Raw genomic sequence first — 23026 nt, 5'->3', positions numbered from 1 at the left:
GGTAGATCAAAAAACTCCCATCTCATTTTCTCCTCCAACTTCAAAATCTTCCTACATTGCTGCAGAAGCACTGACCCAGTGTTTAGAAAGTGAACATGCAAAGAAGATCAAACCCCATTTACAAAAAAAGGTAAAACAGCAATGTAGGGAGATTTTGAAGTTGGAGAAGAAAATGAGATGGGAGTTTTTTGACCTACCCTAACTGTCTTGAACCAGAATACACAGAGTTCACACAGAGCTAGATAAAACAAGCATTTGAGGTTAAAAAGTATATCAATTGTAATGTTTTTTTTAGAAAATGGCCGATCGTTTTGCTAGATAAGACCTTTCTTCCTCAGCTGGGATCATTTAGAGCCCTTTGAAGCTGCATTGAAACTGCATTGTGGAAGTGGAACCATTGAAGTCCACTATATGGAGAGAAATCCTGAAATGTTTTTCTTAAAAAAACTATTCTTTACAACTAAAGAAAGAAAGACAAAAGTAGAAATCTTTTGTAACAATGTCTTTACTGTCACTTTTGAATCTAAATTTGCTGAATAAAAATACTAATTTCTCTCTTAAAAAAATAAAAATAAAAAATAACTATTTATGACTGACCCCAAAGTTTTGGACAGTAGTGTATATGATTGGCAGGTGAGGAAAGTGGCAGGTCTCTGGGTTTGGGTCTGAATCTACTCACACTTTCACTTTGGAATGGGTTGAGGAAGTTTCCTCCCATTTCTCCATCATCCCGCGGTGTACCCGGTGGGTTGTTCATCCCTGCCATGTTGTTGGGGGAGTTCTGAAGCGAAAGAGAAGTTTGACAAAAACAATTCAGTATGAGATATAAAAAACAGTACTGAAAATAAAATAATAGATTCGCAAACTAAAACCTTCTTTACCTTTGGCAACCCATCCATGTCACCAGAGCCTGTAATAAATAAATAAATACAGTATACATTTTTATTATTAAATAACCACCTTCAAGTAGGAAATACATATTATTTTAAATAACACCACAGTCTTAATGCTTACCTAACGATCCGTTCATATGATGGGGTTCCATGCCACCCATGCCGCCCATTGGGCCATCTGGACCGGGACCCATGGGGAACTGAAAAACACAGAGAAACAATCACATTCAACCAACTATCCCACATCCAGCACCCTGAGTATAATAATACTGCTTGACTACTTCAGAGATATAAACATTAATTTGAAAAGGACGAACACGTCCCCTTTGATTTCACTAAAAGCATGCCTGCGTTTTCATGAAAACAATGATCATAATGTGACATTTAGGATTAATATAACTAAAGCATAATGTACAGTCAGGCGCTTATTATTACAAGTCAAGCCAGACAGGTCTTAAATCACACCGAAGGGGTTTATTTTGCGATAATGACTGAATGACTGTACATTATCAAGTTTATTACATGACTACTTAAGCAAATAAATAAATAATTGGACATTAAATATTGATTTGACTTCAAACTGTAGTATTATGTAAGAGGAAAGAGACCACTAGCACACTCTAGTATTAGAGAAACTTGCACAAGGCAATCAAACAACAACCAATTCTACAGTTTAACAATCATGGTATATGAATATTTGGCTGTTGAATGCCACAATTGACCAATAAGGATCAAGTATTGCAAAGAGCTGTAAAATAAGCAAACATAATGTATTTGGTAGGGATGTAATGGTATTATCAATATCGTGATATCGCAATAGCAAAACTTTCTTGATATTATTGTGGTCACATGACGATATTAAACGATAGGTCTTCTGGGCAAAAAGTGTAGATTTTAAAATATATTTAAATTTCTTATTCTAACATACAAGGTCTTTAAAGTTGTGTTTTGGGCCATTATGTTTTGCACAATATGACTTAATCCCTTTATCAAGTCTGTTCACTGTGCATTTCGAAGCGATCTGTTGTTCAGGCAATCAGCTCTTAATCCGGTGTTTTCCACGCCTCAAAACGGCTCTGTTCTCAGTGAATGAATGCAGTGAACTCGTTTATTGCATGTGCTGTGCTTTTGGGAATGCAACAGCCACCAGTTATGCTTTATTTTTGCGGCAGATGATTACAGCATTTCACTAGATTTGTAGCGAGACGTGTTTTTGTAAGCCTGTTTTCACTGAAGCTGGAGTTTTCCTTCAAAATAAAAGCTCTACTGTAGTTTGCGTCAAAATAAAAGCTTAAAAGTGGAGTATAAATTGCTGACAGCGAGCAAGTACACTAATCTACTGTAATGTAAAGCAAAAGTAATATACATTATATATACACATTTTCATTTATTTTACAGTGCAGCTGTTTTACAATATATGGCTATTACTGTCGTTGTTATTATTACTATTATATTCTAATTTGTTTGGCTTCCTAAAACGATTGTAATTTAGACTGAGACAGTATATCACAGCTAAAAAGAGGGTTGAGTCCCCTTTAAAGTTCAGGTCCAATCAATTCACTGACTTTTTTCTGACTAAATGGGATAATAGGTTGGAAAGTGCATTAAAATTTACTAAATTTGTCTAGTTCTTAATTTTTTATTTTTTAAATCGCAATAAATATGTATTGTGGACTTCATATCGCAATATTATAGTATTGTGAGATTTTGATATCATTACATCCCTGATGTTTGGAAATTCAATAAGTATAGCTGTGGTTTTGGAAATAAATCACAATTTAGATTATTGTTTCTATTTAGCAAGAGCGCATTAAATTTATTTAATTAATGCTGTTATTTTGTATTAATCAAAAAAAAAATTCCACAGAAATAAAGGATTACAATTTCCTGATCATCCATGTCATCCAAGATGTTCATGTCTTTCTTTCTTCAGTCGAAAAGAAATGAAGGTTTTTGAGGAAAACCTTCCAGGATTTTTCTTCATATAGTGGACTTCACTGGGAACCAATGGGTTGAAGGTCCAAATTGCAGTTTCAATGCAGCTTCAAAGGGCTCTACACAATCCCCCAACCCATTGAAGTCCACTATATGGAGAAAAATCCTGGAACGTTCTCCTCAAAAACCTTTTAGACTGAAGAAAGAAAGACATGAACATCTTGGATGACACAGGGGTTAGTTTCTTGATCACCAATCAGCAGGGACTTTTTTTTTTTTTCTTTTTTTTTTTTTAAATCGACCCCAAACTTCTGAACGGTAGTATAACTACTCTGGACAATGTATATCTAGATGAGTCTAATACATACATTAGGTCTGTTTCCTCCTGGTCCAATAGGGTTCATCATCGTGTAGATATTTTCACTAGAATTTGTGGAGTCTAGAAGAGAACAGAACAGAACAGAAAGCCTTTAAGTTTGTTTCTAAGACCAGCACAACTTGAGTCGCTTCCAAGCATATATGGATGACCAATGCTTTAGCTGCACACTAGATCAATACAGAACATGGCTGGACGAGATTAATCACCGTAATAAATGTGTTTCTTTAATGATTTATGGCTTGTGTGCAAATAAGAGCGTGAGAGTAAGAGAGAGGGAGACACCACTCACACATCTATAATATCTGCTTCAACATCACAAACACAAGCGTGTGGAGTAAAATTACATTAACAAAGTGGGAGGGGGTGGTGCTGATCACATGTTTTGTTTTCCTGCCAGAGGAAGTGCAGGTAACCTTGCAGTGATATTGGCTGCTGGGTAAGGAGGGAGGAAGAGGGTGTTAAACAGGGTGTTTGTGAAGTGCTGAGCATCTTTCTTTCCTGGAGAGACACGAACTGTTTCTGGCTGTGCCGATTATAGAGGCGAGGTGAAAGCGAGTGTGTGAATGATATGCAGAAGGGAGAGCGATAGGAACAGATCTACTGTACCTCCTGGGCTTGGCATTATGGGAGTTCCTGGTGGACCACCTCCTCCTGGAGGACCCTGAGGGAGGAAACACGCACACAAACTCACGCTTAGCTTTTCAGTGTGTTACAGTACCTGCCGTACTATGAGAGAACTAGCAGAGGAGCAGTTTTTAAACAAAGACACACTAGGCACTGGGGAGCCATTAAGCTGCTTTGACTAATGTGCAGATATTTTACTTTTAAGAGAGGCAATGCTAGGGGCAGAACTAAGCAGGATAGTAATTGCTCAAGTAAAATCAATAGATTTAGAAACTTTAATATCTGCTTAGTTATGCTTTTAGTTTCCAAAATGAACGACTAAATTTAGCAGTTTTCCTCTGAGCTAAAGACAGCGAGACAAAAAGCTGAAAATCTCTGCAATATTCTCTCTGAATGGTCAATTTGAAAGTGCATTCGCAAACAATTTTATTTTAATAAGACTGTTTTCCTCCTAAAAGACTGCTGGCACACAATTTTAAGGAGGTCTTTAATATGGCATTGATGTTAAAAGTCAAGATAACTCTTGAGGGCATCTTGACATATTACCGTAACCTCTGGTCCATTAACATTACTGCAGTCTATGTTAATCTACTGCCAATATTTTGGAAAGGCTGCATAACCTCTAAGAGTAGCTTAAAATAATGCTAAAATACCTATTTGTTAACAACAAATAAGGAATCAAGAAATTGTTTTTGTTTTTCATGCATTAAGATTACAGTTTCATGCATATATACTACAAAAAGTAAACTAAAGTTTGGTACTCACCACGTAATTGCCTGGAGACGAGGAGGAGTATGCTATCTGTCAACCCAAACAAACGAATAACTAATTAAACTACAATTAAACTACATCACTTAACAGTTATATTGCGATATATTTTGGGGTTCAAGCGCATGATTGTTAGAGTGGCCAAGGATCGGCAATCTCCACATAAAACTGATCAGGCAGACCAAATTTTAAGTCGTAGAGACCTGAAACTTGGAGGGATTGTAGTACTCCCACCATCTAAAACGTCAACAAGGCTTGCCCCAATTGGGCTGACGGGGGTGTTACAGCAATCAAAAGAAAGAAATCACTCTTAACGCCTTAACCGTTCGTCACAGTCTCAAGTGTCTTATGTTGTTGAAATCCCTGGCTCATGCCGGACAAAACGTACCGTCACCCTGATGAAACGTTCAGGTATTTTGCATTTTTTAAAACCTACTTTTGCTAGTCCTAGGTTTTTCATCCAATCAAAACCAAATCAGTGCAGGAAGATTCTCTAGAGAGTGATTATCAATAAATATAAAAAAAAACTTTCGACTCACTGTCACAAAGATACACCAAAATGTTCGAAAGGGGCAGGATCGACTTTACTAAAACAGCTAAAACTTTTGAACAGGGGCGGTATCGCATTTTTCAAGGGCATAAACGATTGTATATCGCATTTTTTTTTAAACATCATGCGATAGACCTCCTCATTCCAAACAACTTTGCCTCTAGAACCACTGCTATCAATCAAACTGTTAAAATGTTTCAATTAAAAAATAAAAGAACTACTCTTGCGAACTAGTCCTAGGTTTTTTGTTCAATCTGGAAAAAAAACACTACTGTACAATTCTCTAGACTCTTGAGGTCAATAATTATTGAAAAAATGTTATAGCTATAAAAAAAAGCCATAAAGGGGTTGTTTAGAAAAGGGGCCTGTCCAAATATACCCAAAAGCCTAAACGAAAACTCAAAAGTTCACCAAACCTGGAGAGAGCATATGCGACAGGTGATTCTGAACAAGCATGAAAAGTTTTAGAGAGAGATCGGACCACATCTGGCACAGTCATAAACATTAAAAAAATATCGTATGCCTATGGCAAATTACCTGCATTTTCCAAAAATGCTTTTTTCAAAGCGCTTGAACCCCGGTTATCGCTGCTTGCAGCTATATTAATATAATAATCTTTGGTATTGAATAAAGTACCATGGTATCTAATATGTTGTATCATGGTGCAACCACAGTACATTTGTAAGGTCAGTGTAACAATAATGCATGTCATGTTTTTGTCTACAGCCACAAAGATGCATGCAGACAACAACGCCTGTATGAACGTACCGAGTTAGCATTCGGGTTTGGCCAGGGGCCACGTCCTCCAGGACCCCTGTAAGATGAAGAGGCAAGGGGGAGAGGGAAAAAGGACAGAAATACAGAACAGAGACAAAAGAAGGTTAACAAACATGATTTAACAGGATTAAATAAATGGCAAAAGGGAGTGTTATCATGTTGAAGAACTCACATGCTCATTCCGGGCATGCCTGGACCACCTAGAGAGTTGGGAGGAGGCCTCATACCACCGTAGTTCTACAAAGGGCAAAGAAAACAAAAACACAAACATTTCAACAATTGTTTTAACCATTAAAATCTGACTGGATTGGAATCTGGTATTAACATTTATCACTGAACGACATTTTTTGGGAAAGAAATTATAGAAATTAATACTTTTATTTAGCAAGGATGCTTTAAATTGACCAAAAGTGATAATAAAGACATTTATAATGTTACAAAAGATTTCTATTACAGGTGAATGCTGTTCTTCTGAACTTTCTATTCATCAAAGAAACCTGAAACATTTCTACTCAGCTGTTTTCAGCATAATAATAATAATTTTTGAGCAGCAAATCAGACTATTAGAATGATTTCTGAAGGACTAGAGTAATGATGCTAAAAATTCAGCTTTGAAATCACAGGAACAAATTAACTTAAAATATATTCAAATAGAAAACAGTTATTTTAAATAGGAAAAATATTTCAAAGTTTTACTGTTTTTGCTGTACTTTGGATCGAATAAATGCAGGCTCGGTGAGCAGAAGAGACTTCTTAAAAAAAAAAAAAAAAAATCTTACTGTTCAAAAACTTTTGATTAGTAGTGTATATATTGTAAATATGTATAAAATATATATTATAAATGTATTAAAATAAACAAATAATTGCACACTCAATTGAAAAGATGTGTTGTCTTGGCATTTTTTGTGGTATTAAGTTCACAATTCAGGAAAAAAATATGATTTATTTCATCTGCTGTGGGGCTGAAAATGCAGCAACTACGCGCTGCAGGAATCCCTGCCCTTCATCCACTGTTGTCCACAGCGGTGGGGATCCAACCAAACAGGTTGGGATGCGATTGACACTATGCTAACGAAGTTCTGCTCAGGCAGACGGCGGCCCACCTGTCTGGCTGCTCGTGGGTGGAGGGCAAAGTGTGACAGAGGCTTTCAGGCCTGAGGCTGCTTCTTTCTAACCCGAGCTTTTGTTCTGCGCTCTACCCAATTTGTCGAACAGATGCTGCACCAGCTGCCGATTTGTGCAGTACCTCGCTTGCCAAGAACGAGAAGGACGGAGAGAGAGAGATATACAGAAGAAGGGGGGGCTCTGCTTTCGGCACAGGTGACTTAAGAGCAGTATAACAGGGTTTCAGGCCTGTGGCATTTGACTTGGGGTGACTACCAGAGAAGAAAGTGAGCTAGAATATGTGCCGCCTACCTGAGGGCCCATGCCACCCATCCCCCTGGGAGGATTCATTCTCATCGGACCGCCCATGTTAGGATGCCCTGTGAAATATTAGATAATGAGTCATTCATCAGTCTGCATGTAAATGAATCTGTGGTTATGAAGAGTTGGGCCAAGATGCTACCTTGTGGTCTGGTTGGGTCCAAACTGTTTGGCAGGAGTGGTTGTGATCCTGGAACTCCCACAGGAGGCTGAGGAGGACAGAAATGAAGAAATGTCAGCGAAATACATGAGAAGTGTTTTACAGAAAGTCAAGTTTATATTGGACAACTTAGTTAGCTACATCAAAACAATGTCAAATTTTCAATGGAAATCTAATGGTATAGCGGTTTGTGTGACACAAAGCAAAACCAAACTTCATTCGCCCCAATGGAATGCATATTTACACTGTCTGAATCGTTCCCTATCCCCTATATAGTGCACTACGTGCCATTCACCCTACAGAAAACTAAGTTTTGAATGCTTATATCTTCTAAAAGCAAATTTTATCATTGTTTTAGAGCACACTAGCTTACAGATAACCTTAAGGCTAACATATTGATACTAAAAGCCAAAAAACTTTAATTTTGATTTCATGGGGACTTTAAAATCTTTATGCAATGTAAATATACGAGTATGCTACAATACTTTCGTGAGAAAGAGTTGAACACCACAGACTACAAACATCACAAGTTGGCTTTTGATGTAGTCATTTAAATTTATAATGAATAAAATAAATGTAAATAGAATGCAAAAAATTCCATTCACACACATTTAACACATGATTTGCAAATAAAATCATTTTATATTAGCATTTTGGGGCATCATAGGCATGTATGAACATCAGTCACATGCAAATGCTTGTTGGAAACAACCAGTTAGGTTTCCCACCTTTTGCAAAATGAATTTCAGTGACATTTTTTTTTAAAGTTTATTATTGATTATTTTTTATATCATTACAGTATTTAATATAATTTACAGTATTTATTTTTTTAATTAAAATTTCACATTTAGTTGAAGTTTTAGTAGTTTTGTTATTATTTGTACAATTTTTCATTATTATTTAGCTATTTATTTTTGTACTTCAACTTTTTCAAGATAGTTGGCATATTTTTTTGCATATTTTTTAAGGTTTTCATATAATATTTATATGTTATATTAATTTCAGTGTTATTTTCAATTTTAAACAACAATCTTTTTGTTTTAGTTCATACTAAATTTCTAAAAAATAAAACAACAGAAAATTAGTTCAGAAAATCCCATGACCTTTAAAATATCTTGATATTTCCAGTATTTTGATGACCCTTAAAGGGACGGTTCACCCAAAAATGAAAATCCTGTCATTGATTACTCACTTAATTAATCATCATGGTACTCTTGTGAATGCATGTCATTGTTATTATTGTTGAATAAAGTTGTTATTTTTGTTTGCGCAGAAAAAGTATTTTGCGCACTTCATAAAATTAAGGTTGAGCCACTAATGTCACATAGGCTATTTTAAAGTTGTTCACTTCAAGAACAAATATTTACAGATAATTTACTCAGCCCCTTGTCATCTAAGATGTTCATGTCTTTCTTTCTTCAGTCATAAAGAAATTATGTTTTTTGAGGAAAAATTTCAGGATTTCTCTCCATATAGTGGACTTCTATGGTGCCCGTGAGTTTGAACTTCCAAAATGCAGTTTAAATGCAGTTTAAAAGGCTCTTCAAAATTGTCCTACATTGCTTTTACCTTTTTTTGTAAAGGACGTTTGATCTTCTTTGCACGTTCACTTTGTAAACACTGGTTCGGTCCTTCTGCAGCAATGTAGGACAATTTTGAAGTTGGAGGAGAAAATGAGATGGAGTTTTTCGACACACCCTAACTGTTACGAACCGGAATACACAGAGTACACTTAGAGCTAGACAAGACGAGCATTTGAGGTTAAAAAGTATATAAATTGTCTTTTTTTTTTTTAGAAAATAACCAATCGTTTCGCTAGATAAGACCCTTCTTCCTCGGCTGGGATCATTTAGACCCCTTTGAAGCTGCATTTAAACTGCATTTTGGAAGTTCAAATTCACTGGCACCATAGTAGTCCACTATATGGCTATATGGAGAGAAATCCTAAAATGTTTTCCTCAAAAAACAATTTTTTTTCGACTGAAGAAAGAAAGACATGAACATCTTGGATGACAAGGGCATGAGTAAACTATCTGTAAATTTATGTTCTGGAAGTGAACTTCTCCTTTGACAATGACCTTACTACTTTTCTGGGCCTCGAACGTGGTAGTTACGTTGCTGTTTATGCAGAGTCAGAAAGCTTTTGAATTTCGTGAGGGTGAGTAATTAATGACAGAATTTCCATTTTTGGGTGAACTATTCCTTTAAGAGTGTGTAAAAATGAAAGAACTGTTTGTTTGCTGTGATGATGTTCCCTCTACCTGATTTGGCATGCGAAGAGACGGCCGAGGTCCACCAGGGTACCGTGGAGACATAAAAGGCTAAAAGAAGTAGAAGAAGTGAAAAAAAAAGACTTGATTAGCAACATGTTGCCCTATTTAAAACGAAAGCGAGAGCATTGCAAAAACCAGAATGAATGAGTGCAGCAGGCCAGGCTATAGCAGATGGAATGGACAGACAGATGCACGGAGAGCAGAAGCCAACGCAAGATGACATCAAATATGTACATTTGACATCTCTCCTTCTGTCCGTCAAAACACAGACTGCTCCCGCTCCGCTTTTTAAACGTTCACACACATACGAGAGCATCGGGAAAGTCAGACCTCGAGCGGCTGCACTTAGACGCTTCTCAAGTGAAAGTCTGGTCAGGAAGGAAAGTGACCACAACAACCCAAACGAGGGCAGTATCGTGCCTGCGTCCTGACATACAAACCATGAGAGCCGTGTGGCTGCGCGTCTAGAGACGAAACCCGATGCCACTTCTGTGGTCAAGGCCTGTGGGAAGCTCACCGAGAGACTCTCACCAACTTTTAGGGCTCTGTTGAAACATGTCGATGCTGAACGGATGAGGGATAGGCCTTATGGGTGTGTGTGTGTATGCATGTGTTTGTACAACTAATTGGGGTGTTTTTACCATGTAGGAAAATGTTGTACAACCGTAGCTCTCTAATATGCAGCGTGTTTTGTTTTTTTTTTCCTGGAGGAAGGAGGCGGAAGTGTCTTTGTGAGTTGATATGTGTACGTTCGGGCATCGTTTTGGTTTCTGCACAGTCAGTGTGCATTCGTATGTGTGTTTGTGAGGGCGCTGTGTGGCGGGAGGCTCTACAATATTAATGTGCTATTGATGGGGGGTGGGGTGAGGGCCAGGAGTGGAGGCCCATCTCCAAGAACAAGGAGGAGACTGAATTATTTATCCTGTTCGCAGGGAGTCGACTCTAGATGGAGGGATACAGGATACTTCACACTCCCAGGATAGAGAAACGGAGGGAGGAAGAAAGAAATAAGAATGAGAAGACTAAGGAGGAATGGACCTTAGGGTGTACGCCCAATAAAAACAAGGCTGTGACGGATGGATGTACAGTCTTAATGTGATTTTCACAACTATACGTTTTCACTTTTGTTGGCTAAATGAGAGACACAAGAGTGCAACCTATTGAATTGTACATCTATTTCTCACAGCCTTGCTTTCAATTGTAAAACTGACTTACTCTCGTGCCATCACAAATCTGTATGACTTTCTTTTTGTGTGCAACACAACAGAAGATATCTTAAGTAGCACGGGTATATTTGTAGCAATAGCCAAAAATACATTGTATGGCTCAAAAAAAATTTAATGCCAAAAACCATTAGGATATTAAGTAAAGATCATGTCCCATTAAGATATTTTGTAAATTTCCTACTGTAAATATATCAAAACTTAATGTTTGATTAGTAATGTGCATTGCTAATAATTTCATTTGGTGGTTTTCTCAATATTATGATTTGTATGCACCCTCAGATTCCAGATTTTTAAATAGTTGTATCTTAACAAACCTTACAAACCATACATCAATGAAAAGCTTATTCATTCAGCCTTCACATTATGTATAAATCTCAATTTCAAAAACTGACCCTTATGACTGGTTTTGTGGTCCAGGGTCATTCTGTTTTTTATGAAGCATATTCTGAATAATTCTGCTGGCTGTTCCTTTCCATACAATTTTAATGAACGGGGAATGAAGCTTTCAAGCATCAAAAGGGTGATACTAAAGACATTAATAATGTATATTAATAATTAATATTAACAGTAAAGACAATAATGTTATAAAAGATTTCAAAGCTTTCAAATACATGCTGTTCTTCTGAACTTGTATTTAACAAAAAAACTGAAAAAAGTCTCAAGAATCAAACCAGCCCAATTCATGAACGAATCATTTAGTCCAGGTTTATGAACTAAATTAACTGATTCTTTTAAAAAGATTCTGTTTTTAAAACACTTTATACAGTAGAGACTGTTTCAAAGCATCTTCCTAGTATTAAAAAGGCAATTTACTCACCCCAGTCATCTAAGATGTCCATGTCTTTCTTTCTTCAGTCATAAAGAAACATTTCAGGAATTCTCTCCATATAGTGGACTTGGTGCCGGCAAGTTTGAACTTTCAAAATGCAGTTTAAATGCAGCTTCAAAGGGCTTTTATACAATTTATATACTTTTTAACCACAAATGCTTGTCTTGTCTAGCTCTGCGGTGCACATGCGTACTCTGTGCACTCTGGTTAGGGTATGTCGAAAAAAACTCAAATGCCCTTTTTTGTAAAGGGCATTTGACCTTCTTTGCACGTTCACTTTGTAAACACTGGGTTGGTACTTCTGCAGCGATGCTGGAGCAGAAAATGAGACGGGAGTTTTCCGACATACCCTAACTGTACTGAACCAGAGTCCACAGAGTATGCATGCGCATCGCAGAGCTGGACAAGATCAGCATTTGAGGTTAAAGTATATAAATTGTATTTTTTATATATATATAAAAATAACCTTTTTTTCAGTTCAAACTCATGGGCACCATAGAAATCCACTATATGGAGAAAATTCCTAAACTGTTTTCCTCAAAATAACAATTTCTTTACGACTAAAGGAAGAAAGACATCAACATCTTGAATGACAAGGGGGTGAGTAAATTATCTGTCAATTTTGTTCTGGAGGTGAACTAATCCTTTAATGACAACTTAATTGCTGTCTTTTTCTTAATCAAATCTATCCACCTTGTTGTTCGACGCAGATGTAAGCCTATGGGCGAGACTTCCTTTTTTATTAGCCGCTATAGGGAAATAACAAAAAGAATAACAAGTAAATAAAACTGTTTGTACAAACCAGTGTGTTCATAATTAAGAAAATACATTCAAATTACAGGGTAAACACACCAATTTGCAATATCAAGCAACAAAACGAGCCGTTTTGTACAGCTAAAAATTGCTGGATGCAGATGAGACCGGAAGTCAACCCATAAAATTTACAAATGGCTGCGTCCACTCCTATAGGAAAAATAAGGTGGATATTTAGAAGAATTAAAATATAGCACAAGTCAAATAACTTGCACTTATGATACTTTTAGGTTGCTTGTTTGTTCTTTTTGAAGCTTGAAAGCTTCAGTCCCCATTCACTGTAGTCGCATGGAATTGCAGGCCAGCAAATTTTTCAAAAATTGTACTTTTGTGATCCACAGATAGAAAGTCGTACTGATTTGGAATAACAGGAAATTGAAATTAACTTTTATTTTTAACTAAACTATCCCTTTAAATATGGCGTTAACCCTGCCTAAAGTCCTAAAGTCCATACAAGGGACAATTAAAACTCTGCAACTGGTTTAAGGAATGTGTGTGTCTGTGTGTACAAGAAACAAAACAGAGAATTATAAATAACCATGTAATTTACACCGTTCATCTTGCCCAAGTGAGTGGCTGCCAGCGTCACCAACAGTTCTCATGTGTGCAAGTGTGACCGTGTGTATACCGAGTGTGCAAGCAAGGACACGGTGTGTAAGTGTGTGTGTATGAGGGTTGCTGTGTGTCTTACCTGGCCGTGTGGTCCCATCATGGGGTTGCTGGTATTGTGTGGGGGAGGCTGTGCGTGTGGTGACGGCTGCGAGCCGGGAGGCCCCTTTAAGAGAGAAGAGGGAGATGAGAGATGCACAGACGGCCTTCTAGTGAGGCCTGCTGCTGCCGAAGCCCTTACACAAACACGCACGACTAACACTCAAGACACAATTCACTCTCACTCATTTACTAGGTACTAAATACTAGAGGGAAACCCAAAGCTAGTGTGCGGTGTTCAATGACAAATGGAACAGTTTCATGAGAATCAAAGAGCTGCTATTGTGATGCTTTAAATTCATATTTCAGGCTAAAACGTTAACACCAACCATACATGCTCACCAGCACTGAGAGACATTGAACAATCAGCTCATATTTACTTAATATAACAGAAAATTCTATGGATGTACTAATATCTAAACACTGATAACTAAATAATTATTTTCATACAACTAATTATTTAACTCTAAATATTTTATATTTAAAATTGTTAATATAGACACTAAAATTATGTTCTTTAAAGCATTAAGTAAAATATACAAAAATAAATTTAACAAAAAAAAACATTACAATGTAAGTATAAAGAATGAATATTCTGAGACTTGCTAGTGGTTACATTTTAGTTATTAAATGATTAGTAAAAATGTGTAAAATATATAGTCAAATCAAAATTTATTCGGACACCTTTAACATTTCTCACATTATCACAGTTTATTCTATATAATTTAGAAAATGGAACAGAACAAATTCATCTTAATAATGTCAGATCACTTTAACAGAAAGGTATGTAATGGATTACAATCAACCAAAAATTCAGACAACTGTTAGTATGACAATATTTACATGATTATCAATATTTTGTTGACCAATTACCAAGCAATGCTTAATTTTGTTTAGTCGGTGGTATAAAAAGGTCGCATTAGCAATTAAAGAAAAAATACTTAAGTGTCTGAATAATTTTTGGTCCCAAATTTATCAATTTCACTAGTAGTCCACTGTATGAAGAATTTTTAGGTATAATATGTCAGTTCACTTTATTTTCTATCCTCACTTACATAAATGAACTATACAGTGTCCTTAGTATAATCTAAAATTATATCTGGTGTCTGAATAATTTTTGGTTTGGCTATACATTTAAGTTACTAAATTATTAGTAAAAATGTAAAAAAGTGAATAAAAAAATATAATATGAAGGACAATTAGAATGTACAATTAATTATCCAATATTGACCAATACCAATAAATAAATTAAATATTAACTTAAAGTACACAAGTTTTAATACACAAAACATAAAAAGATGCACTTCTTTTCCACTCAGATCATCTTAGTAAATGCACAGCAAGGCCCTTTTGCCATGGCGGCAAGTTTTGCATGAGAAAACACCACACACTTTCTTCAAAACAAGTAAAAATAAATTTAAAAAGCAGCGTTCGTGTACAGTATGTGTGGCAGAAATATTTCCACGAAATGTCACATTAAACCCATTAAACTCCTTACTCCATATAACTATTGCACAGAGCTTCCATTAGTGTTCATTAATGATCAACAGGCCATTGAGCTCAAGTCCAAAATGGTTCTGTAAGGAACATGAGACTATATGACTAATAACCAACAAACAACAAAGGAGCTTTGCTCCTTTTCCTCTCGCTCCCTGAACAACAAGCCTGAATGCGAAACATATGGCATTATGGGTCCTGTGCACCTATATTAGAGTCCCTACAGAAGTGTTTATCCAATCACGGTCACTCTGCCGTCCTGCCTCAATGGGGAAGGGTCTCAAAACAGCGATATATAAAAATCACTTCCGACACCTTTGAGGAGATAATAACCTGCCACTTACCGGCATGGCTATCAACAGAGAGCCCTTCAATCTCCATTCTCAGGCCCTAAAGGGGCAGTTAGTTTGACAGTATTCATACACTCTGAATGACGGCCTGCAGGACAGCTGCAATAGCGCTTCTCATACACTCGGGGGCAGTGTTAACAAAGCAAACCTCTCAGGAGTGGACATGTTCACATATTTTACAGAAGTGCAAGATTTGTTTGAGCATTGAGCATCTTCACTATTTGACTTTGAAATTACAGTAAACAGATGCATATGTTTCTATGCTTAACATACTGATGCCAGTGTATCGGCTTTAAAGTTACTGACTAAACCAAAGGAGGAAAATAATCTGAGGGAGGTGACTGAAGAGTCTGTTTCAGTATTTTTTTTTTTTCCACCGCCCTGTCGAGTGTGTGTATGCGGTTGTGACCCACGCTTATTACCGCCTCTTGACCTTTGGCCAGCGCTCAGACCTCAGACAAGCCCTCCCGCTGGTTTCAGAGGGGCTGAGGAAACCATCCATCCAGCACGACCGAAAATCTCCACGCTGATGGCCAGAGCTGCCACACAGACAACACATCTGCCCAGGGTGCAACACTGACCCACCCACGCCAACAAAAATAACACAACTGAGAGAGATATAGCACATTCAGAGTCTGACAAGTGGCCTAGGAGTTAGTACAGATGCTCTGATACACAAACGCAGCTGGCCATTTTTTATACAGTTTGTCTGTCTTTTCTCTACTGTCTGTAGAAATGAAAGTGGCCAAAAGGCCTAAACAGAGAGTTAAAGGAATAGTCCACCTAAAAATGGAAATTCCAAACATGTTGTTCCAAACCTTTATTACTTTCTTGATAACCAAAACAGTTTGGTTATCAACATTCTTCAAAATTTCTTATTATAGAAGTCAGTAGGTACCATAACTTTTTGGTTACCAACAAACATTCTTCAGAATATCTTCTTTTGGAAGTCAATGTGAACTAAAACTGTTCAGTTACCAACATTCTTCAAGATATCTTCTTTTGGAAGTCAATGTGAACTGAAACTGTTCGTTTACCAACATTCTTCAAGATATCTTCTTTTGGAAGTCAATGTGAACTGAAACTGTTCGTTTACCAACATTCTTCAAGATATCTTCTTTTGGAAGTCAATGTGAACTGAAACTGTTCGTTTACCAACATTCTTTAAAATATCATCTTTTGAAAGTCAATGTGAACTGAAACTGTTCAGTTACCAACATTCTTCAAGATTAGGGCTGTGAATTGGTAAGGGCCTCACGATACGATACATATCACGATACATTGTTCACGATACAGTATATCACGATATATTGCGATGCAATAGTTTGTATTAGTATGCATGTCACATTGACAACTTGATAAAGTCGGAAAACGAATTAAAATTCCAATTCCAATTTATTTTCCATCCATTCCAATTCATTAGAACTGCACAGTGTGATTGAACAGAGTAGCCAACGTTACTTTTTCCCAACACTTTAGCCTACTTTGTGTAATAACGAAAACATTTATTTCAGTGAAAAAATTAGTCCAAAACTCTCTATTTTAACATTTTGAACAATAGGGCTCAACAAGCTTTTTTTTTTTTTTTTTTTTAGAAATTCTTGTGTTTTAATTTTTCTGGTAATCAAATGAAAGCATAAACATTTATTTATTTTTAATCAAATGAAAAATAAACCCTTTTAATTTTTGGCAAACAAACAGAGGTTTACTGTTAAAATCAATACATGGAAGAAAAATTATATTCAGTTTAAAACGTTTAAATAATAATTGTAGTTTTTTTTCTACAATTAAGTGGTTAATCTTGTTGTAATATTTATTTTTTATCATATATTGTTTTATGTAAATTATTTAAATAGGAATATATAAACACCTACATTATACTGTACTAAAAGTAATACAAGACTAATATTGTTCTGTTACATGTTAAACCGTATACTTTTATTTTGACAGGTTGCCGTGAAGTTACTGTGTGAAATGATGCTTTCTCCAATGAAATGGTAAAAGTGACACTCACAGCAGCTTTGGAGATTGAGTTTATCTGTTCATGTGAGATGCAAAGGCCAAAAATTATCAGGAGCGTCACGCGTGCTTCAGTATGCGTTTAGTAAAAAAAAAAAAAACGCGTCTCCGCCATTCATACATACAGAGGCAAACGGAACATGCAGGATTCATATTGAAACGGTCTTCTTGCATTTCAGTTTTCACAGACACTAGTCCATATCACGATTTGAATTAAGTGACAGACCAACTCGATTTATTAATCCAAAAATCGACGATTTGGTGGCATTCCACACTATAGTAAATTCGGTTTTTATGAATGGAGTCCTCGATCCGTCCGTGTTTTCGCGGAGGAGATATTGTAAACGCACGACCATGTAGAGACAGAAATGACATGCCTTCGTGTAAATAAGATAAATAACATAAGGCAGTTTAGTTTGTTTAATAAAAGAACAATGTATAGACCTGTTCTATAGGAAAACCTTAAATGATTTCTATTATGATCTGGCGCTATATCGAAAATAAAATGTACTTGACATTCAAGGGGGCGGGCCGCCCCCTAAGATAATGGTAGGGGAAACACTGTATTTGCAAAGCTTACAAATGGCTTTTTTTTTTTGTCTAATTCAGTACTCCCTGGTATAGTGTTAAAACCAAAGTGCAGCCACACGTCAGCTCTAAAAGCGCTTTTATATTTTCCCGCTATGCTCACTCTTGCTTACTTCTGATACCGTACTGCTTAGCGTTTTGTTCATAGCGAGTTAGCGACATCTACTGGAGAGGAGGAGGAGGAGGTCGTTTGGCACAACTTCGATCGATACTTGAGGTTGGACTATCGATACACTATCGTAAAATAAATTAGCGCGATAGTTAGATGTATCGATATTTTTGCACAGCCCTATTCAAGATATCTCTTTATTGAAGTCAATGGGAAGAAAAACTGTTTGGTTAACAACATTCTTCAAAATATCTTCTTTTGGAAGTCAATGGGAACCAAAACAGTTTGGTTACCAACATTCTTCAAAATATCTTTTTATGGAAGTCTGGTTACCAGCATTCTTCAAAATATTGTCTTTTGGAAGTCAATGGGAACCAAAACTGTTTGCTTACCAACATTCTTCAAAATATCTTCTTATGGAATTCAGTGGAAACTGAAACTGTTTGGTCATCAACATTCTTCAACATATCTTTTTATGGAAGTCAATGGGAACCAAAACTGCTTGGTTATCAACATTCTTCAAAATATCTTCTTTTGGAAGTCAATGGGAACTGAAACTGTTCAGTTACCAACATTCTTCAAGATATCTTTTTATGGAAGTCAATGGCAACCAAAACTGTTTGGTTTACAACATTCTTAAAAATATCTTCTTTTGTATTCTACAGAAGAAAGTAAGTCATACAGGCTTGGAACGACATGGGGGTGAGCAGCAAATGATAACAGAATTACCATTTTTAGGTGGACTATCCCTTTGCTAGGTTGATTTAATTGCATGAGACAACATTCATTTAGCGATACAAGCAGCCTGTTTATAAACACATGCATGAATTATGTGCACTGCTAAACACTCATGGCTTGGGTAAGGACTTTTTAAACTGGTTTTGAGGAGATTTTTGTTTCCGATTTAGCTGTGACCCGTCTCTGACCTCCCTGTGAGAGAGGATCGCTGCAGGGTCTGGCATGAGAGCTGCTCCACTGACTGTCCCAGAAACCATGCGCTGATACAACAGGAATACATGAGCATGTGTGTGTGTGTGTGTGTGTGTGTGTGTGTGTGTGTGTGTGTGTGTGTGTGTGTTTTCCCTGGCTGCCTGCCTTTTTCAGAGTGGGTCTGAGGGAAGGATTAGAGGGGTCTAGGGATGCTCAAGGCCTCTTTAACTCACAGTAGCACTGAGGTCATGACTGTTCATTACACCTCATCACACACAGCAGAGGTAGCGCTCACTCTCCTGCTTGCTGTCTGCCTTTCTCTGCTAAACAATCTTGGTCCTTCAGTAACACCCGTTCACTTCCACTCCACCTGTCTTCCTACACAATAAAAGCAGGGTCGCATGGTATATTGGTGACCATATTGGCAAATATCTCCATTTTTTCTATTATCCTTACTGGTGTGATTAGAAAGATATTGGAAGCAGACGATACCATTTTACAATTTTTAATGTTTCTACAAGTCTCATGCTCACCTAAGCTGCATTTAACTGATCAGACATACATAATCTCAGCTCATCTGTTATAACAAAAAAAAAATGCATCTGCAGTATAAGCAAATTTTTTTTACATTGTGCATCCCTAGCAAACAGATGAATGACTCCAAACCCACACAGTCCTGTTCTCTCAATGATGTGGTAGAAACCAATCTCAGGAGCAGCAAACACACACATGCACACACCAGAACACCTCACACCTCTTCTCTCTCTCCCTCAGCGCTGAACTGATATAAATAGCACTCCTCTGCTTCTCCGAAAATCTCCTCCGCACCTCTCGGCACCCTCCTTCTCCTCAAACCTTTCCCCTCTATTGCTCTCCCAACCCTTCCCTCCCCATACAGCAGGAGATTCCAGACAGCGGTCGAAAGCGTCTCCTCCCTCGGCTCTGCCTTATCACTAACACTGCCAAATGCCAGACCTGTCCATCACCGAGCAAACCCTCCATCACCCCCGCTGCATCATGGGAAGGGCTGTGGATGTGTACAAGCATGTTTGATTATGAGACTACATTTGTCCGTGCTTGTATGCATGTGGTTGTGATGTTCAGCAAAAATGGGAATAAAAAGAAAATAGCTCTTCAACACATATCTAAATCTCCACCTCACAATAGTACAGGAAATTTTGATGAAAAACTTATGTCTGAAGAAGCCACTTTTTAGTAGCAATGCACCAATATTCAAATACTGGCTGTCACCAAAAAGTGTTCATTATTCTCAATTTACTGCTGACAGCCTATAAATGGCCAATATTAATATTCACTAAAAATTCTATAAGAATCTAAAAATATTTTGTCAAAAAAAGCTACAAATAAAAACATTAAAAATTAGAATGTACAATGTAATAATTGATAGTGATTTTTTGTTTTTAAAGATTACCTTTGCTGTCATGTAAAGCTAATCTAAAGTTAATCTAAATGTAAAAATAATAGAAATTAACATACTGCATATCAGTTATCCAATATCAGCCAATCCCTTTGAAAAAATTATAAATATGAAAATAAGAATGAAGGGAGGGACTATATCTAGAGAACAGAATATCAAAGACTCAAAAACGGAGAACTAGAGGTGAACTGTAGTTCACCTAAAAATGGAAATTCCTAATTTTTCCAAAACTTCATTACTTTCTTCTAAAGAACACAAAAGAACATATTTTGAAGAATGATGGCAACCAAACAGTTTTGGTTGTTCTTTAAAATCTCTTCTTATGGAAGTCAATGGTAACTGAAACTGTTTGGTTACCAGCATATGGAAGTCAATAGAAAAGTGAAACTCTTTGGTTACTAAATTTCTTTAAAATATCTTAAGGAAGTCAATGGGAACCAAAGCTTTTGCTTACCAACATTCTTCAAAATATCTACTTATGGAAGTCAATGGGATCTGAAACTCTTTGGTCACCAACATTCTTCAAAATATGTTCTTACAGAAGTCAAATGGGAACTGAAACTGTTTGGTTACCAACATTCTTCAAAATATCTTCTTATGGAAGTCAATTGAAACTAAGCCAGTTTGGTTAACAACATTCTTCACAGTATCTTCTTATGGAAGTCAAAGGGAACTGAAATTGGCTACAAACATTCTTCAAAATATGTTCTTATGGAAGTCAATGGGAACCAAAACTGTTTTTGAAACAGTTTGGTTACCAACATTCTTTACAATATCATTTTATGGAAGACAAAAAAGCTGAAACTGGTTACCAACATTCTTTAAAATATCTTACTATGGAAGTCAGTGGGAACCGAAACTGTTTGGTTACCACAATCTTCAAAATATCTTCTTATGGAAGTCAATGGGAACCAAAATTGTTTGGTTAAAACATTCTTCAAAATATCTTAGGGAATTCAATTAAAACAATTTGGTTATCAACATTCTTTCAAATATCTTCTTATGGAAGTCAATGGGAACCAAAACTGTTTGCTTACCAGCATTCTTCAAAATATCTTCTTATGGAAGTCAATGGGAACCAAAATTGTTTGGTTAAAACATTCTTCAAAATATCTTATGGAATTCAATTAAAACAATTTGGTTATCAACATTCTTTTAAATATCTTCTTATGGAAGTCAATGGGAACCAAAACTGTTTGGTTACCAACATTCTTCAAAATATCATTTTATGAAAGACAATAAAGCTGAAACTGGTTACCAACGTTCTTCAAAATATCTTCTTATGGAAGTCAATGGAAGTTGAAACTGTTTGGTTACCAACATAAATCAAAATATGTTCTTCTGTGCTATTTGTACTACAGACACGTATGGCAACTCAAATCAAGTGGCTTGAGAAGAACTTTTAATCTGGCGGACGATAAAACAGGCGAATAAATGAGAATGAAGGGAGGGAGCATATCTAGGAAACATAATATCACAAAGACTTGCCTTATTTTGACTTGTGCCAGCAAGCAACCACCTAGCAACCATTAAAAAACACTCAGAACTTCTTAGCAACTGCAAAGCAACAGCATAGCACAATGGCAGCAATGTTTCCACAAGCGAGTACCACTCACATTTTCTTCGGAAACAAATGAAATCTAGTTTAACCTCGATGTTCGTGTATGGACATCCCTGATCAGATCTGATTACTGATCTGTTTTCATAGGCCATCCATTTAAAACTGATCAGAGAGAAACTATTGTAACTTTTCACAAAAAAGAAACACGTCACATTTAACACATTGAACTTGGCCTGCAGTATGGAATGAATAAAGCTGCAAGCAGATGAATCGAGATATGATAAAGAAAGAGAAGGAGAGAGTGAAAGAAAAGGAACACAATAAAACATTTTAAAGAGAAACAAACTCATTCAGAAGCACATGAAGAGTAAAAATATCATTCTTTCATTGTCTCTCTCTCTTTCAGAATGTTTTTTATCACAGTTAATTGATAATCAGTCAGCAACTGTTTCCATTGATTCATTACAGGAGGCGTATTACAGTATTAGACACATCCTGATTTTAGCCGTTTAGTAACCATGACTATTTTCGTTTGGGATCTCAAAAGACTTGAGATAGGAAGTGTAACACAGCTCCAGAAATGAAACTACAGCTACTTTCCACGAATGCTTAATGCTCTAAGCCTCCATCTTACTGGTGAGAAGCAATACTGTGTGAAAAAAGCAGAAGTTCAGAATGATCTCACACAGACAGCAGAGCTCCAGGCTGCTGTCAAGCCGCCCACAGCCTTAGACAGACCCACCAGCAGCCCACGAGCGCACAAAACGAGAGCGACTGAATGAATGGATGAATGAATGGAGCGCAGGTGTGACAGGGTGATGAATGGAAAAGAAGGCAAGGAAGATAATGAAACCAGCTGTGCTTACCTGAAAGAAACCAGGGGGCATGGGTCCGCCTGGCATGCCATCGTTGGGGGGCATGTTGCCCATTACGGGGCTGGGGGCTGCTGCTGCACTCTGGAAAACAGACAGAGATAACAAGTTAGTATAGAGCTGAATTAGTCAAGCCAGATTCAATACTTATATTACACTGTTGCTACTTTGTTTTCAACATGACATGATTTATAGTACATTGCTTGGTCCATCAATAACAATATGGCTTTAAAAACAGATTTTTTCAAACCCTGATGCTAATATTCAGGTCATTTTTTTTATGCAGCAAATTTACATGTCTC

The 23026-nt window shown here is 36.7% G+C and overlaps 1 protein-coding gene across 2 annotated transcripts in view; it reads right to left on the bottom strand.

The window, feature by feature from the left end:
* Window positions 1-22802, bottom strand: part of LOC141344342 (single-stranded DNA-binding protein 2) — a 29238-nt gene extending 6436 nt beyond the window's left edge. Inside the window, exons 1-13 of one of the 2 annotated variants that reach the window (XM_073849214.1) lie at window positions 22719-22802; window positions 13344-13427; window positions 9773-9832; window positions 7494-7560; window positions 7343-7410; window positions 6099-6163; window positions 5918-5963; window positions 4597-4632; window positions 3814-3868; window positions 3197-3267; window positions 1015-1093; window positions 882-910; window positions 680-781 (exon numbers count right to left, since the gene is read on the bottom strand). In XM_073849214.1, coding sequence (XP_073705315.1) covers window positions 680-781; window positions 882-910; window positions 1015-1093; window positions 3197-3267; window positions 3814-3868; window positions 4597-4632; window positions 5918-5963; window positions 6099-6163; window positions 7343-7410; window positions 7494-7560; window positions 9773-9832; window positions 13344-13427; window positions 22719-22781 — 825 coding nt within the window. In that variant the 5' untranslated portion in view covers window positions 22782-22802. The remainder of the gene's footprint in view (window positions 1-679; window positions 782-881; window positions 911-1014; window positions 1094-3196; window positions 3268-3813; window positions 3869-4596; window positions 4633-5917; window positions 5964-6098; window positions 6164-7342; window positions 7411-7493; window positions 7561-9772; window positions 9833-13343; window positions 13428-22718) is intronic. The other variant, XM_073849215.1, reaches the window with a different exon arrangement.
* Window positions 22803-23026: the final 224 nt, after the last annotated feature.

The sequence above is a fragment of the Garra rufa genome, chromosome 10, assembly GCF_049309525.1.
Source record: "Garra rufa chromosome 10, GarRuf1.0, whole genome shotgun sequence".
Lineage (NCBI taxonomy): Eukaryota > Metazoa > Chordata > Actinopteri > Cypriniformes > Cyprinidae > Garra > Garra rufa.
This window is presented reverse-complemented; position numbering and strand designations above follow the sequence as displayed.